Source organism: Anneissia japonica, unplaced genomic scaffold (assembly GCF_011630105.1).
Source record: "Anneissia japonica isolate Jap-2015-1 unplaced genomic scaffold, ASM1163010v1 scaffold287834_len5846547_cov211, whole genome shotgun sequence".
NCBI classification, from domain to species: Eukaryota; Metazoa; Echinodermata; class Crinoidea; order Comatulida; family Comatulidae; genus Anneissia; species Anneissia japonica.
The window spans coordinates 3493732-3513461 of NW_022704992.1; the positions used below are offsets into that span (position 1 = coordinate 3493732).

The 19730-nt window shown below is 33.4% G+C and overlaps 2 protein-coding genes across 5 annotated transcripts; both read right to left on the reverse strand.

Annotated features, from left to right (window-relative positions):
• Positions 1-537: 537 nt before the first annotated feature.
• Positions 538-2376, reverse strand: LOC117104999 (ras-related protein Rab-5A-like). The gene is made up of 2 exons (XM_033245979.1): positions 2235-2376; positions 538-791 (listed from the first exon to the last, which is right to left on the reverse strand). Exons 1-2 carry the CDS (start codon positions 2374-2376, stop codon positions 538-540), a joined length of 396 nt encoding a protein of 131 aa, XP_033101870.1.
• Positions 2377-5538: 3162 nt separating this feature from the next.
• Positions 5539-17821, reverse strand: LOC117104955 (bcl-2 homologous antagonist/killer-like). 4 transcript variants are annotated; one of them, XM_033245919.1, is made up of 5 exons: positions 17615-17821; positions 11702-11948; positions 11016-11159; positions 10194-10371; positions 5539-8002 (listed from the first exon to the last, which is right to left on the reverse strand). In XM_033245919.1, the coding sequence occupies exons 2-5, from the start codon at positions 11908-11910 to the stop codon at positions 7892-7894; spliced, it is 642 nt and encodes a 213-aa protein (XP_033101810.1). In that variant the 5' UTR covers positions 11911-11948; positions 17615-17821; the 3' UTR covers positions 5539-7891. The 4 variants fall into 4 exon arrangements, with proteins under 4 accessions (XP_033101810.1, XP_033101809.1, XP_033101808.1 ...); XM_033245918.1 differs by having other exon boundaries at positions 17609-17821; XM_033245917.1 differs by having other exon boundaries at positions 17605-17821.
• Between the last annotated feature and the right edge of the window lie 1909 nt (positions 17822-19730).

Below are 19730 nucleotides of genomic sequence, written 5' to 3' on the forward strand. Positions count from 1 at the left end.
CTCAGGGTTGAAGATGTGTATAAGGGACAGGTAGTGAGCAGTGATGACAGTAGTAGAAGCAGTTGGCGCCAGCGAGGATGGGGAGACAGTGGAGGAAATCCCCTTCCGACAATTATAGTAGGCCTATATTATACAGAAGGCTTTCGAGCACACAGTACATGTACTGAAGAATGTACACAAAACCTCAATAAAATATCTCAACTAGTCTCTATAGTACTACATTTACTTTATTACCCCCGGCCGCCAAAGCGGTTATAATGTATTCATCACTGTCTGTCTGTCTGTCCTGTTAGCAAGATTACGCAAAAACTAAGGAAATGGATCACCATAAAATTTATTAGAATGGTACATAGGCCTAACAATCTAAGAAAGAGATGATTACATTTTGGGAAGAAAAAGTCAAAGGACAGGTGTAGGTCACGGAATTTAGATTTTTACCCTCGAGCATAAAAGAAAAAAATGGAATCGCCCATCATACATGGCCTCCGTATTGTTCGGTATTCAGGCACAGGGTGGATAATAATAGAATCACCCATGCTACACGGCCTGGCACAGGGGAGAGGTGCACTCTATGGAGCGCCTTTTCTTACTGTTATTCGTGTCTGTCTTGTAAAATTTACTATCTGATTTTGAAAATACCTCATCGGTGATGTCAAAGACGATTAGGGCTGCGTGTGCCCCTCTGTAGTACATGGGTGCAAGACCTTGATACCGCTGAGATCCTGCTGTGTCCCAAATCTCAAACTTGACTGTTGCTTCAGGAAGACAAACTGTGCTGCTTTGAAATGCAACTGTTGGCAGAGAACAATGATAATATGATGTGTCTACCAGTGACATACCAGTTTGGCTGGATATGAAATCTCTAAAATCATACGTTATCATTTAATTCCACAGTGAAATACTAAAAAACAAAATAGTTTTACTACTACTACTACTGCTACTGCTACTGCTACTACTACTACTACTACACTACTACTACTACTACTACTACTACTACTACTACTACTACTACTACTACTACTACTACTACTATTACTACTACTACTACCACCACCACCACCACCACCACCACCACCAAAATTCTTAAATCCATAAATCCCAGGCCAGGTTTTTCAGATACAGAAATGTGATATTGTACTGTGTGGTTCAGTTTGGTTTTTATCCTTTTGCATGCTCTAGTTTTGTTCTAATGCTACAGTACTACTGGTAGTAATAATAATAATAATAATAATAATAATGATGATGATGATGATTTCCAAAAAATAGAATTTCACTTTCAAGAATGAGGATTTGAAAATAAATTAGATGGTTACATTGCATACTCTTTGTTTCTTGCTTTATTCAAAATGTTTTGGTTTTGGAAGCTGAATTAAACATTAGAAAGCATGGCCTACATGAAGTCATAGTAACTCGATGCCTATCAAATAAGTAATAAAAATTCGCCATAATTCATCAAATATCCGTGGCCCCCACCGGGGGCCTTGGGCGGCCCCCTGGCCCCCAGCCAAGTGAGACTCGATTCGCTCCACTAGCCCCCCCCCGTCGGGGCCTTTAGCCCCTCCGTCGGGCAGGTCCTGGCGCCACCACTGTTTCAAAACAGATTTCGCCCTTCCCGGGTATGACATTAAACTCCATCGAGTAGACACCTGACTCATGTCTTAGCGACTGCTGATGAGACGAGAATGCATACATTTGTTTTTAGGATGTGATCTGGTTTTACATGCCCATTTTTCGTGATTATGACTATTTTGGATAAAGAATGTTTTGAGCAGTGGTGGATTCAAGGCCCATCCCCTACATTTTTTTAATGGAAAAAAAAAATATCCATGAAATTTAAGTCTGAGAGTGTAATTTCCGGCAATCTAGAGGTGCACTAATCATAAATTTTCTTGGGGCTGAGGTGGGTGCTTCCTCAACCTGTCCCTCCCTGGGTCAATCTATTGAACTCCTGTATCCACCACTTTTGAGTTTTATATAATTATTGTTAGGCTTACTAATATTATTTATAATGATATTTCACTTTGTCATCTAAAAACCCTCAGAGCGCGCTACTTTCCTAGGGGGTTCGCCTCTGGACCCCCACACACGGGGTCCTACGTACCTCGCATAACGGCTCCCCCTTTCAAATCCTGGCTACGTCCCTGCTACTACCACTACTACTACTACTACTACTACTAAGGTCTAATTACTTTAATCGTTATAAATACTACTAATATCATTGCACATCGAGTTACCTCCTATAGTTGCTTCTTGAGGTTCATTGGAGAAACTTCCTTTAACAAATCGTAAAACCAAACTCGTTTTACCGACAGCAGCGTCCCCAAATAACACAAGTTTGTACTTCATTGTCACACCTCCACCACCCCTGCTGTCCATAGCTTATTACAAAATCAACAGGAAATCGTAATCAAAAAGCAGAACCATTGAGTTTTGTATATGCTTAAGATCACTACAATAATAAAACAATATTTACTCATGGAAAATGAGTTTTCAGTTTTGTCTCAGAAGAACAGTTATCAATCATGCATCTAATTAGTTATATATTGAACACTTTAATTAAAATATTATTTCATACTATGTTATTGTATACGATGTTTTGAGTTCCAAATAAATGTGTGTTTTTAATAGAGAATTATTGTAAGACTAAAATGATGTATCGAATTTATGCAAATGAGACGAAAGCGAAAGAATTGTGTGAAGTATTAAAGTTAGTGGCCAATATTTCCTGTTTTGGAAAAAAAAAAAAATAAAAAAAAAATAATAGTACTAAAAAAATAAAAATAGATAAAAACAATTCGAAACCAGCAGGAATGAAAACAAACGTTTTGAATGAGACAATTACTGCTCTATATTTAGCCAGATAGGCAGTAGTGGCAAAAACACGAACTTCCCCATCCATCATTACCATAACTCATGACAATGTCTGTAATCTTTTTGTAACAGGAGAAAAAACGATAATGTAATTGGCAAGGATTAGATGAAGAATTCATGAAAAGCATCATAAATATTATGGTAAAGAAATTTTAAATTGGTGTTTCTCAAATTTTTCTGTCTCAATGTTGTAGCCTACATATCTCAACTACAACTCTGTTTACAAAAGTACTGCAAGTGCTGTGTTGCTTTAGTTTAATCATGTAGACCGCCATTGTGACCAAGCGTTAAACTGAACCTGCTTCTGATAAGTTTCGGATTCTCTAGACCCTGGAGCACCCGACATTCGACAAGGGTTCTATGGTTCTTTAATAGGTCAATGGTTACATGATTATAATTAGGCCTACTATTTGTTTTAACCGTTTAAATTTTATAGGCCTACTGGATATATTAAATGATCTCTGTTGTGATTTAAAGTCAACCGAAAATGTAAATGACGACAAGGATATCTAAAATCTAACAAATAATTTGACGTAAGTGTACTCACCGTTCGTTCACTTCTTTTAAAATCATAGGCGATGTTTGAAGAAGCACCATAAAACAATGGCATTAGTAAGAGGGGTTTTTGTCATCTGAGCAGCATTGAGGCTTTCGCTTTCATTTATTGTTTAATGATTAATACAAAAAAAAAATGTATTCAGTAATACCGATCGAGTCTTCCGGTTTAGAGAAAATTGTTAAGTACATGACGGCGACCTCTCATGTTTTCTGGTATATAAAAACCGGAAGCGAAAGTATGTTTATAATAAATATGCTCAGGGTTGACACAATGCGTAATCATTTAAAACAAAAAATGACGTAATGTGGTGTACGTCATGGAGGATATTGTAAATGCCTGCTAATTATGTATGGTCCTTACCAAAGATCAACAAGGAAATTCGAATTAAGCGCGCCTTGAGGATCTGTCTGGCTGTAGTTCAGCGCATGCTCATTATCGATGCAATTAATCCCTATTTTTTGTGTACATTAATTAGTTATTTCTCGTGCAGGTATGGCTAAACATCACATCCAAAGGCGAGGTACCACAATTTCTTAAAAAGTGTGATTTAGCGGTATGGTATATAAATTAATAGGTTTTCTGACGTTTTAACTATAAAAGTCCTTAAATTTAGTAAAAGAAATTTTAGGTTATTTGCTGACAGTACCGATAATTGTACATTCTAGACGTCTGTTAATTGACGAGTAGGCCTATTATAATATCTTTCTAAATTTTACTTGTACGCTAATGACATTAAAATACTTATACAAAGTAAGCTTTTTTTTTTTTACTAGTGTTGAAGTTTATTAGGTTTGCATAGCAGTATGTTAAGAAAAGCAAATCTTATTATTTATCATTTTATTTATTTATTGGTAGCTTGTTTGCCTCAGAAATGTCTATTAAAAAAATAAATAAAATTCTTAGGAGCACTTTGTTTTTGACATGTCTCAAATCTCGTTAGGCGAAAAAGTGCAGTTACCGCGCCTAAGCAGTTGGAAAATCAGGATGAGTCTATTTTTTACAAAGGTATCCTCTGACCAAGCTCAGGGTGCATTGCCAACCATATTAGCTCCTCTTCCTTTTTCTTTTCTTTTTTCTTATTCATCCTTTGCAGAATGAAGCAGCAAATAGGGCCTACTATACAGTATTTTCGAAACTATGGAGTCGGTCGTGTTCAGGCAACTCAAAGTAACGTAGAGGCACAAAAATTCGACTTTGAAGACTATGAATTAAAACAAGACACATTCAGGTTTATTTCTCTTTATTCCGAGAATTGCACATAAAAAACTGGATGTTAAAATATCAATCGTTCTTTCACGTGGAAGTCTTCATATGGTAAAGAGAAAAAAACGCAATGAAAATCAAAGATTTTAAGAACACAGTTAACATGATTGCTGCCCTCAACGCTCAATAATACAAAGTAAATGCCTTGTATGGGCACGCATCATGAAATACACGCACTAAATTAGAAACACATAAAAGAGGAAATATTGTATCACCCAAAAAAAGACTTTGCACCGATACCAGTGCAGCATGCAATTCTTTAAAAGACATTCAATAAATCAGCACTTTCTCAACATGTCTAATGCCAGATTGTGTTTGAATACTTTCATATTAATGCCATTTTTTTTTTACAAGACATATAACATATTTCCGAGATATTTTCAACATTATTTAGAACTAGAAAATAAGAGGGGCATTTTAATTAATTTATCTAGCAATCAAATTAAGTATCCAGCCATATTATAAATGCTTTCAAATTATGTTTTTATAAGCATGATGAGATATCAAGCCAGTATAATTGTGCTGATGCATGGGCTTAGTATACTCAGTGCCATGTAATCAACGTTGAAAGCTGTGGTGGAATTACAACACTAGCAGACCAAGCTCTAGAAATCTATTGTACTGCCAATCAAATAATGTTTAGGAGAATGAAAAACCTGTATCACATAGGTGTCAGGCATTTGGCATTGTACATATACATTACAGTACATATATACATATAAATATATATATATATACCTGTCTCTTATACACATCTCACTGAACCTGCTTCTGATAAGTTTCGGATTCTCTAGACCCTGGAGCACCCGACATTCGACAAGGGTTCTATGGTTCTTTAATGCAGTACATGCGCATATAGCTCATTCGTCAGCATTGAAAAAAAAGCATTTAACAAGGCTCAGGTCATTTAAGCACAAAGTCTTTAAGTAGCCAAAAACAATTAAATGGCTGGTGGTAGAAAAATAAGCTGGTTATGTATGAAGTAAAAAATATTTGTGTACTGAGTAGAACAGGAGGTAACAAGCACTCTTCTCAACAGTATTTTTTCACCCTTACTGTTTACTTTACGCAAAAGAGATTATGCAAAAAATTAAAAAAAGACCAACACAAATTTAGTGAAATGGTATACAAATAATGAATGTTTACTAGTGCAAGGGGAAGAATATTTTCATGAGTTGAAAGACTAACTGTTCCATTCGACAAGGCGGAGCCGATTGCAATGACACAGTCAAACTTTCAACTCATGAAAATATTTTTTCCATTGCATGAATAAAAAAATAGTTTTATAACATACCTAAAATAGATTCTTGTCATTTGGTATTTTATAGAAAAAATCTGCCCTTTTTCAAGTCATATCGTATCCTAGGCACTGTGCCATGGAGCGAAACGGATGGAATGAATATGCGTGGATGGAAGTAAAAATTCATGGTGGAACTAAATTAAAATGAGTGACGAAATAGAGTAAATAAACAATGTCACATGATATGAAATCCACCAATCAAATGACAGGATCTATTTAGGTGTGTTATATTACATAATAATTTAAAAGAGATGATTAAATTATGGGAAGAAAAGGTCAAAGGACAAGATCACAGAGGTTCAATTTTTTACCCTCCCCCATAAAACTAAATAATGGAATTGCCCATCATACGTATTGTGTATTGTTCGGTATTCAGGTATATGTTTGCATCAACTAATTCTCAACTGAATGTTAATAACTTCAAGCAATTCACATATTGGAGTTAATTTTTCAAGTTTACTAGCTAAATGCAGGTAGCATATCAGTGAAGCCTTCTTTGGAGAGCAAGTCTAGCCACAGAATGGTTGTTATAATCTGATTAGACGGCTTAAAAAAACACTTAACTGGAATGTTCATGTTCCATTGGATGTTTAAAGAGATGATGTGGATAATAATAATAATAATAATAATTATAATAATAATAACAATAATAATAATATGTGCTAAGTCAGACTTAAGGGCAATATCTTTTGAGTTATTTTACCCTTAACGTCCTTTTTTAAACTGTTCTCTAATCTAATAATAATAATAATAATAATAATAATATTTTTTTAAATTTTGAACAAAATATGTATTGATAATTCTGCTGATGACATTGATAGCAATATTGATAATGACGGCAATGCATATAAAGCTATGATAGTTACTGTACATTGCGATACCTAAGCTAGAAGTGTAGTTTCTGAATTGTTATGCATATCATAGGGAAAGCATGGACCTATTAATAAGGTCCATGGGGAAAGGGTAGAACATTTGTGTCCTCAGAACATGGACCTATTAATAGCGCCATGCTCAGAACTGTGTTCCATTTTTTTACAAAAGAAAATATATTATAATTATGTAACATCAAACTGTATTATTGATAAAAAAAAGAAAGAAAGAAAGAAAAATATTCTATACTAACCTTTTTTGTACATAATACAGGTTTTTAATTGTAGAGAAGGGATCAAGAAGAGATAGTAGAATTGTGATGGCTGAAAAATCCCCCAATTTTGGGCTATTGGAATGTAAATTTACTAAGTAAACACATTTTACTTAACATTCCGTACTGGCACATAATGTATCAAGATAACTCATCTACTTCTAAAATGACTTAAATGCAAAACCAACTTAATCAACATTGTAAATAAATGAAAGTTTTTGCAAAATCAGGATACATATTTCATTGAAAAAACTCTATCCATAAAAATGTTGAGAGAAAATTTCAAAACATTACATTTTACAGGAAAAAAAAGCAATTAAATATTTATTTTTTTCCTGAATCACAACCAACCTTAACGGTCAATTACCTTCAATAATTAAAAGTGTGAATACTGACTTATTCATAACTTCATTTTCTAGTTGTGTTGATGCTGTCAAATTTACAGATGCTACAGGAAGGTCAGTATTAAGAACATGTACTAAATTACTTCCACTAGTTTCAACAACCTTTAAAGGACAGTGCCTTCAACTTCCTGCAGAGGTTTACCTGAGATCTGCGTCAGTAACATCCGTATATATTTCACCACACACTAAATATGTTAAAAATCAACTGCCCTGAAAATTTGCATCCAACATCTGTGTTCAGTGGCATCGTCAAACACATTCTTTGTCAATTCTTGCAGGGCAGAATATTGTCTTTGTTTGTGGTAAATGTTCTGCAGTGATTCTGACCTAGCAAATCTATCACATGTGATATTTTACCTTCTGGAAATGTAGATCACTGCAATTACTGATAAGGCAGCCAAGCCAGAGACTAGGCCGATTGCTTCCCAGCTCGATTGCTCCATCTGGTAGGAGAGTGCACTTATCTGTAATTAAAAACCGATACCAATAAACATTACTATATATAAAAAAAAGGTATAAAAAAATCTTGCCTAACCCAACTAAAAAAAATGTTCCCACTGTTTGCCTATTCTTAGCCACTAGGCCTGAAAATTCAAAAGGAGCATGAACCAGCTGTGTCGATTCTACCCTTTATCAACCAATATTACACATTTCAGTTAAAAAAATGATAACTATATATTATAATGAAGCATTTATATACTATTTCTTGATTACTATTTGCAAAACATTCATTGATTGCTCACATCCTCAAAATGGCTTTAGGATATAACAATAAACGCTTGAATCAATGGTGAAAATAATCTATTGTTCACTACTGGTCATAACGTAAGTTATGTGTGCGACACAATACATATTAAGTAGCTTTCCATGGTCACATTTATTGTGGTACATCCGCCAGCTGACAGACGGCGCCAGACATCATCAGAAACATGCATGTTCAGCATATCAAAATTCAACAAACCCATGACTCAGCAAAAAATAACCAATCAGTTAACTGGCATTGTAGCACATGGATGTTGAATATTTATGAGTGTAAGCATTCATGAATAATTAGGCTTTGTATTAATGGCACAGGTCAATAGGTCAGGTAGATCAATTATAAATAATTTCATTTCTGTGAAATTAAATTTAGGATGGGGAAACTACAGCAGTACTACACTACCCTCAGCAAAGAAATGATTTTGTTGGTAAATATACTTTGATGAAGTTTCAATTGAACATAGACAAACAACATTATGAACATGAAGCTTTATTTAATATTACTGTATCTCTTTTGAGATATTTTCGTTGGCAATATATATTAATAAAAAATACAATATACTGTTCCTATTTTTAGAGAATTTTCCTACTTTACGATAGTCTACATTTATAAATCTGAAGTATAAGTTTGGAGATGGTACTGTACCTAAGAAGGAAAGAATGAAAAAACAATTGAAATAAGGACATAAAAACCACAAGGGGTTACAATTAAGGGAAGAAAACCCTGCCATTCAACTGGCATGGAAAACCACAATGCAACTCAACAGTTGTTTAATGGATTTCTTTGTCTGCTTAAAGTGTGGAGTACTGTACAAGATTAGATAAATTTATTCATCATTTATTATAAATATATATGTAATTGCTTTTTTTTTGTGTCAAATAATGATAGCTAATTATGTTGTTGATGCTATATCATAAGATACAGTAGATTAAATGCAGATAAAAAAAAACCATTCAGGCTTTGTATATCAAAGTTAACAGTGTAAATAATTAATAAGAATATATAATTACTTTCCATTTTTCAAGGAATATCAAACCACATTATGCCACCAAGGATGGAGTGTTGGAAGGGGGAGGGGTTCATGTTTATAGCATCAAACTTTAATCTGATACTATATGCTTGTTTGAAGCCATATCTAGACTATCAAATCTTACTTGACAACATTAACATACCTAAATATGGTCATGATAACATCATATCATGACCATATATAGGCACATCATAACTATATATGTTCATACAACAGGTTTTTTTTTCAGTTTAATAGTCTGGACAGGGCTTAAGAAATATCTGATCAAACAAATAAATAATTATCTTTGTATGTCTATTAAAAATCAGTCCATAGTCTACTTCAGTATAACATACAGATATAGTGTATATACAAATATAGCCTATTATTATAAAATAATAAAATGATATAAAACTAATCATTGTAATAAAATTCTCTATAAATTATCTCATTCATATCAGGGAGTGCTGCATCTTATCGGTTATTAGTGGAACCAAAGTCTAAATCATAACATAATATACTCATATGAACTCAGGGTTAATTTAAAGAGGACTAACAAAATTATCAAAATCACAATGGAAAAAAAAGATATGATTGTGTATAATGTATACTGGTTAAAAGTTAAGGTTTATTTTTAGGGAAACATAAATTTGGAATGAGGGGAAAGTTTAATTCTATTTCTTCATTTTAAAATTCCTCCACTGCAATGTTTTATGATGTATAGGCATTTTATTTTTATGGTCCTTTTTATATTGGCGCAGGCATACTGGCTCTCTGTGAGAACAGTAATATTTTAATGAAGAGGCTACCAAGAATAAAGAACAAATAAATAAAAATACAATTTCAAAAATGATTACATTACTGTTTAATATCTCCACCCACTTACCCAGCCACCTTGATCTGCGATCCACTTCGCTATCTTTTCGGATATTATGAATTTAACCAGTGTCTGGATTATATTTTTTATAAAGTGAGAAGCATTTCTGGCTACGTCGATAGCGATTCTGTAACCAAACATTAGAAGAGCAACTATTCTGCCCCAATTTATTCCTTCACAGAACAATCTAATACAAAAAACACAACAATTTATTCTTAGGTACAATCTATACAGAATAATGCCAAAGAAAAGATAAGATAAAATCATAAAATATCCCAAGATATCTATATAATTATTCTAAAGTTATTAATTTAATCAAAACATTTCTTTGTTAAACATTGTAGAACCAGAGACTCAACGGCTGGTAGTTCGGGGTACATACACATAGACGATAACGTACAAATGATGTATGTTTGTTGTGTTATGTTGCTGGTAGCACACTCGAGCACACAAGTGGGGGGGGGGCGCCCTTCGAAAATATACCAGCCCATGCAAAAAGTGGACGAGATAACTCGCACTTGGCAGTCAATAAAACGTTCACAGTGCCGTCGACGAGTATACTCGCCCCATAATATTTTCTCGCCAATTTATTAGACACATCATTTTGATGATATATGACTAGATAAAATTTCAAAAAAGTATGTTTGTACATGTAAACTTGTTTTGGCACATGTGAAGGAACCTTTAAAAATGGTCGGGCAGTCAACATGTTAAAGAAAATTATTGACATAATTATAAGGCAGGCTCACACAATACAGTCAACAAAATATACAGAACTGGTTCTATGGATTTAAATCAAGGCGAAAAAAAAAATTGTGGAATTAAAATTACCTTCGTGCAACACCTGCAAAGGCCTGGTATGCAGTTGCCGGTGTGATGTGCAGATTACTAATCATCTGCCTAAACTCTTCTCTGTACTGCGAGTCAATTTGGTCACCCATTTGGGCGAGACGTCGACCGATGTTTGTTGAGGCACTATAACAATGTGAAGACCAAAAAATAATGTTATTAACATCTTTCACAGATTCTTACATTTTTATATTATTTGTATTAATGAAAACATTTTTGATGGACTGTATAGAAACATCAGGTAGGGTTTCAGACCCAGGCAGAATGAAATATCATAGCTTGCACTGTTGATGGGCTGTGATATAAGCTTTGTTTCTGCTTGAAAGTAGAGGCAAGCAAGTTATGGCACTGGCTAATGTAAAGGTATTGGGTCAATAGCCTATGACACTTTAATACAGTGTCACATGTTCCTTCCGTGACTGGCTGACCTTACAGTGATGACATTTACCTGCCATGAAACCGATTTGTGACAACAAGCGGCACTTTTCATCTTTCTGGTGCAAGCAACATGTGTTATTTAACATTGTTATGAAACATATTTGTTATGAAACATATTTACAAAATTCTGCAGAACCTCAGAAGGTTTATACTGTAGTACTAAGTCATCAATTGAATTCAATGTTGTCTATTTAAAGCATGTTTAATACCTGAATAGGTGAATACTGTACCTGAATGGATCACCAGGAACAGTAAATTCAGCTAGGCTTGGTGTTGCCACAATAACATCCTCCTCCTCGTTGTTCAAGGCCATGTGAAGCCTCTGTGACATAAAACTACGTATAATGCCCTCTGCTTGCTCGGAGACATTAGCTTCAGTTTCAGAGCTGTCATCCTCTACAACAGTTGTTGTACTTGAACGCCCAGATGGGCTGGCCATGTTGAATGTTTCAGTTTTTCAGTCTATTCAAAATTTCACTTTGTTGTTAAATAAAGAGATGAAATAGACAAGTTATTATTAATGTTACATGGTGGTAATAGATACTCAGTCACAATGGACCCTTCTATTCTGCAGTTTTTTATTCTGTAATTTTTTATTCTGTAAATCAAATGTCAATCGAACTTAATAACTGGCCAATCAGAGTGTATTATTCAAAGGGTACAGCAACATGTCAATGTCCCACAAACACACAAATTTATGTTTACAACCACACACTCAGACACGTTTCTCTAAGAAATAGCTTTATTTTATTGTGCGTCCTTAATAACAATATGTAAGGGGTAGGACTTAGCGGAACGTTGCCGCTGGTAATCTCAATTTTCCTCATCTCAAACTCCATTCATTCAAATCATCTTTCAGTTACCAAGCTATTTCATTCTGGAATACCCTCCCACTTACCATCACCACCACCACCATACCTGCTTACAACACCTTTAAAAGCACATCAAGCAACACATTTTAAATAAGCATTTATATTCCCCTTTTTCTTAGGCTTTTTCCCGTGTGGGTTCAGTGTTTGTGTGTGTGTGGGAGGTGTGTTGGGGTGTGTGTGTGTGTGTGTGTGTGTGTGTGTTTCTTTTTACTTAGTCTGTTTTGTTTGTTTTCCTTCTTTTTCTTTCTTCTTATTTTATATTTTTAGAATTTTAATGTTTGCTGTTTTAAATTTCATGATTAAGTGATAGATTGGTTATATTTTTATATACTTTTTATATTTTTGTATTTAAGTGGGCCCCTGAACTCTGAGCTATAAGGGTCAACATGGCTTTAAATAAATAAATAAATTAGCTCATTATCTTGACAGTGTATGTGAACTATGACAAATTATTTATACTGTAAGGTGTTCAAAGATTGCATAATGGTAGGTAAATATTGGCAACATTCCCAAGGTTATTCAACTGCACTAAGCACAATACATGGAAACTGCACAGGTATGTTAATATTATATAAACTTGATTATACAGTAGGTTATACTTAAATATTGCATACTTCCTAATAAATAGCAATACAGTATGGTATATGTTATATCTGGCATCAGCACTTAAAATTTTTGTGCCTTCAATCATGAAAAATACCTTATAAAATGCATCCCACACCAAATGTTATCTGCATGCTATCAGGCCTGCAGTGGGAGAAAAATTCTCCCTAAAAATGCCAAAGGGAAAATGTGCACTTTTTCTAGCCTTGCTTTCTGGAAAATCCAATACAGTATGTCACACTTCTGTAAACCCAACATCCTGGGATTATAAAAAAATGCTAAGCACCAAGCTACAAAGCTCTGATCCTATTTTCCAGCCTATAAATTCATATATCATAATGAACAAAGGAATAATTCTTAGGAAAACTGCCTGTATGATAATTGATGGTTTTAGATCAATATCATTGATCTAAACCACATCCCCCATTTTAGAGTTAAGAAGATAATCAGCCAATCTAGTTTCGCTATCTGTAATCTCCAAAAATCAGTAACTAAAAATAATTTGTTATTGTTGTTCCTGCACAAAACAATCTAACTACCGGTAGGACATAGAATGTAATACATATTCATAAGTAAAAGGTATTTTTATTATCCAACAGGAAGCATTGGATATGACACGACAAACTGGAAAGTACAAGGGTCAATAGATTTCAATCAAATTCCTAGAATTATTTATTTAAAATTATCATATGATAAGAATAATGTCTATATCCTGGATCTATACATAACAATTATTTTTTCAAGGGAACTTCAATCTCTGTGGAACATACAACCTTGTAAATATATGGTTCTTTTACAATGATTAAAAAATCAAGTATGTGTAAGGGTGATGTAAACTTGACTTGATGTTTCACCAGCTTCCAGCGAGGCTATATTTACCTATTATTCGATCCAATAATTTTGATGTTCAACAATGAATTTTTAAAAACATATTCAGCGCAATAATCTGACATTAACTTTAACCTCAAAGACTGTAATATCAATAACTAAACAATGACTGAATTTAGTACTGTACACTGAAAGATCCAAATGTAGTGTAATCTCTAAAATGACACATTGAGAAACAAACAAAATGCTGTCAGAATCAACATTGCCAATCTCAACTGACACAAGTTGCGTGCCTTCACACAGAGTTACTTGCAGGGAAAGGGAGGTTTTCTGGTGGGATCCTGAGATTCAAATGGATTTGAAATGGGCTAGCTTGGTATCAGAGAAAGGGTTGCTTGAAAAGTAGGTCCAGTCAATTCTAAGAAACTACTCCCCACCCACCCCACCACTGGTTAAGGGACTGTTACTTGCAACAATCCTAAAGGTAAACCATCTAAAGCGATATGAAAAAAAAAAATGGAATCATTAATTATTCATTCAAAAGTATCAATTATTAACTTCCAAGAACAGATAAAAATAAATTCACTTATTCCTTTACAGATGTTCACAAAAATTACTGAAATGATTAGCAGCCACTTTAATGGTCTACTGTATACGAAAAATAAGGTTAATATTATTCCCATTAAGTGGTGAAGACTTTTTTCATAATAATTGTTCAACTGAAAACTAATAATAATATCTAATTATGAAGTATCTAATACTGAATTATATTTTTTGGTGTTTTTAACTTATCACAGTTGATACATTTCAAAATCCATACTTTTTTTTTATTGTGAACACATGTGAGCTTGGAGACATGTTCCATAGATTAGTTATACACTCAGGGGTCCCAAGTCTCCTGGAAGTCATGGGAGTCTCCCGGAAATCAGGACGTCCTCCCGCACTTCCACAAGCAAGCGAGAATCTCCTGGAAAATAACCTATCTCCCACAAATTTATAATATTTAACATTATCATCAATTATCCCACAGAAGTCAGTGCCGATAGGCATCACCTTGAGCAGGAAAATAAAATTAAATGTGCTAAGAAAGCTCACTCAACCAGATATCCCGGAAGGAATTTCTTCCAACTTGGGACCCCTGTAAACTCAGATAATAACTGATATTACGGTGTAACCCCATACTTCAGTTTGGCTGTTAGCTTGGAGTTTATTTTGTTTTTCTTGCCCATCTTCATTGTCTTCTTACTTACAGTATTGTCAAGCACATAGAAACTTTGTTTATTTGCACTATACTGTATAAATCCATCTATCTTATTAGTAGTATTTATCATTATTATTTATTATTATTGTTATTATTATTATTATTATTATTATTATTATTAAACCGAATGCATTTGAAACTGACAAAAAAAAATTTTTTTATCCACAAAGTTCTGAATGTAAAATATAATTATTTATTTTTCATTTTGTTTTTTGCACAGGCAGTGGATGGCTTTCAAGACTTAGGCCAAAAAAAAAATTTATTGTGTTGGCCACACCCGACCGACCCAAATTTTACGAAATTAAGGGTCGGCATTTTAGTTTTCTTTTTTTTTTGACAACAATTTTTTTGACAACAAACAATCATTTTTTATGAGCAAATATGGCTGGAATAGCCTTGGCATGGTTAGGGGGCCAAGGCTAGCCTATTTTGCTGGATGGTATGCGATGCAAATCCAAAATTGTTGTATTTTTTTTGTATATTTTCTACTCTTTAGGCATAAAACACATATTTGGTTGTTAAAAAAAAAAAATGTTTTCCTACCGACCTACCCATTTTTTGGATTTTGTCAAAACATGGACTACACAAACATTTTTAAAAAAATAATACTGGTAGTTTCAATTACACAACATTGTACTTTCATTTTTCAAAATTTTATTTTAGTTTATATTCAAAATAAATGAAATTAAAAATTCAGAATGGAAACATTCAACCGATGATATAATAAAAATCTGTAAATTTTTCATTATTTTGACTGCATACTGTTAATTCTTGTAATTGTACATTGATCTCTTTAATTCATTATTATTTTATTAGTTTTTTTAAATTTTTAATTTGTTGTAAATTTAAATAAACTAGAATACTATGTAATTTTTATTTTTTTTATTGTTTTATCAATTTCAATTTCTACTTTTGTCTTACATTTCTGTATAATTCAATCCATGCTTACTTTGATAACAAATAAAGTTATTTTGAATAAAATGGAAATGGGCAGGCCATATCATGCAAGAACAGGACAACCGGTGGACACTAAGGGCAAATGTCTGAACACCACACAATTTCCAAAGACTAAGATGCAGACCCTGTAATAGATGGAAAGAAGATATACACCATAATGGTGGGGTCAGTTAGATGCAGACAGCACAGCAAAGACAACAATGAGGAGGCCTACATCCAGCAGTGGATTGAAAAAGGCTAACTAGAGGCAAGAGGCAAAGATATTTTGAATTTGAATATGAGAGCCACAAGTTACAAATTATCCAAATAAAGCCACTAACATTATTAATATAAGATAGGACTAAAATGTGATTTAAAAATTAAATTTATTAAACACAGCTTCACATTATTTAGGACACATTTTAAATAAATTCATTGTAGTCCTAAATTTCAAAAAAATGATAATAATTAATGCTAGTACTAAGCTGACTACTACTTCTGGTGTTACCTTGGCTTTAGATAATAGGAAGCCATTTATTTTTTATCATTTTCAAGAATGATTACTGTGAACACAGGACTACAGTAAATCAATCCAAAGTATTAAGTTTTGTCTTAAAATTGAAGAGGACTGGATTAGCCCATGCCTACCCTAATATTATTGCATAAAAACATGCTTCCTTTGTGCCTGGTGTAGGGTTAATTCTGCCCATGTTGATTTGGCCCTGAGTCATTTCAGCCCGGGTCACTTTGGTCCAGCATCGTTTATGGCCAGCATAGTTTCAGCCTTCGCTTTATGTACAGTACTGTTACTGCTATTTATTAATAGCCACATATTTTGACAACTTTTGTCTATTTTTTCCGTATCATTTTTTCAATAAAATAGACCTATTTACAGGGACTTTCCACATTATTTTTTTTTTGTTTTAATTAAAAGTTAAAAGAGATCTTTCTACATACAAATACAATGTTCTCGTATTGAAATAATAGTTTTTTTGTCTTTTTTTATACACACAAAATGCTGATATCCTACATTTAGATTAAATATTAGTCCTGTTATAATTTAAAGAAATAAAGCAAATAAAATATTATCGGCCTGATTTGTTTATAAGAGTAAAAGCCAAGTTGCTTGGCCTTCCCTGGCTTTCTGATTTGAGACATTTCGGCATCCATACCTGGGTCGTTTTGGCCCAAAAAGGTTGAATAAACCTGGGCCGAATTCATTGAGTTCAGTCTAGGTACCAAGACTCACTAGCTACTGTAGGCCTAAGGCCAGGCACCATATTAATAACGTCTAGGCCTAGCCTACAATCAAACAGCACATACAACAATTTTCCAAAATTTAAGAATCATAAAATTCCTTTGTTCTGATCAATATGGCAAAGCTAGTATTTAATAGCATTACATCAAACGAATAACAAGCAGCTCTCTCTAACCGCAAACGCGTACCACAAACTGCGAACACGACGATAGTGGGAAAAAAAAACAACAATGGAATGTCCTTGGCTGGTCCACACTACATACACAGAGTCTCCCTGCCACCAGCCTGGGCTCGCCTAGCCTTACTGCAGCGCTATTCTACTTCTCTCTGCCTCACCCATCATGCCTACCAAAAACAAAGGATACTTACACTCACTTACAGTTTCCGTAATGAACTGTATATGATTGCAAACCGATTTTAAAGCTGTACACTTATAGCAAAATGAACTGAGAAATCCGTAAATATAGAAAACAAGCGATGATTTGACATCTGAATGAGTTGCCGTACTCTCGAATAGTCATCGATATGACATATCTTGTTGTGAACACGCCTCCAGCCGTTGCTCGAATCATCAAACTGAATTTCCCATTGTTTTGCACAAGGCAGTTGCCAAACGGTGGCTGTTCTGAGGAAGTTGATGATGTCATCTAATACACTACCGGTGATGGCGCTGCATTTTTCCCTTCTAAGCACTTCGTATTTTTTGTGATTTTATTAATTATTTTTACTACATTTGCAATAATTTTGGGTGAAAGTCACAAAATGAAGATTGTAACAATTATAACAATATATAAAAAATATTTCAAAAGATGAGTAACAACTAATATTTGTATTTTAATCATTTAATTTTAGTTTTATACTGCGTGATTACGGGCGTAATTATTATTAATTTGTACATGTCCGAGGACAATATCTCAAATCTTAAATTTTTGCTTATGACATTCTGTATGTAGTGAAATTAGATTATTTACATAATATTTATTACTAAAAGATTGAAAATATATTGTTGACAATATGTGTTTATATTTAATTGCCAGTAGTTATATTTACTCGATTACTAACCAACACAGACGCACTCGCGTCCTCTGACCAAGACAATTCATGATTTGCTTTGATATGACGTGTCCACATGATACAAAAAAAATACAATTACTACCCGTATAATTAAGAAAATGGTTTGTTTTAATCCAATAGACCCTATGTGACTAACAAGCCGCTGGGGCTTCTGAAAGAAAAAATACTTTGTTTACGTTTGACTCAAGTCTCATTGTTTGAATCACCGACACCTGCTTGGAATACCTTTCGTATTCGTCATGTATTGTAACCGCAGACTGACTCGCTCATACATCATCACAGCAATTATGAAAGAGATTGGCAAGAAGAATGCAAAATTAATCAATATCTTATTCGTAGCGCGTACAATATTTTGATTCAGATAAATATTAGTTTTAATTAACAAGTAAACATTTTTTGTCTATGTTCTTCAATCTCCGTCATCATCACCGAGTCATCGATATTTTTTATAAGATTATTTCATGGTTATTTATAATAGAATTACATATGATTTCTTATGACTAATCTTATCATCGGTTCCATTAATCAACAAAAATGTTAAGATGATGCTAATAGGCCTAAATGATAAAAAAAAATTAACGTTGATGATGGTGACGATGAGTTTGATGAATTGATGATGATGATTATAATGACGATGCTGATAACAAGGACGATAACGAACGATAACGATCGACCATTATTACTATTATTATTATTATTATTATTATTATTATTATTATTATTATTATTATTATTATTATTATTATTATTATTATTATTATTATTATTATTATTATTATTATTATTATTTTTATCAATCAAAATCATTTTTTTTATTAGTAGTACAGTATAATTATCTTATGATTATTAACATTATTAGGGCATATTGTTATTAAATAATGCCTATTTTTACTTTTACCGTTATCTTTATTAACATTATCATAATCATTATTGTTAATATTACAGTAGGCATAGGTTATAGGCCTACTCATTCTGGTTACAGGTCTATTGATATCAAAATAATTATCTTTGTGATGTTCAGGTAAGATTTTTCGTTTAATAATTCAGTAGCTTCTAAATAGTTTCGGCGCGCCACAAGATTATAATGAAGGCCTTTGTCCAACAAGTCTTAATTATTATTGATGGATCTATAAGGTCATGGTAAGATGCCTAAGTCAGAATTTTACATTATTAAACAGGTCAATATGCCTATTTTACTATAATAATATATAGAGAGCCATTACAAAAGCTGTTAAAAATGCTTTGATACCGGTATGTTGTAGAATCGACTTTTTTAAGACACTAAAAACATAGGCCTATTGGATGAAATTGGGAACGGATGAGATACAGATTTTTGAATATTTAAAAACTGAGGAAAAAAGGTGGAAAAAGGATGGTTACCCCACACCCCCTCCCCCTTTTCCCCCAGTTTTTGTAAATATTCAAAA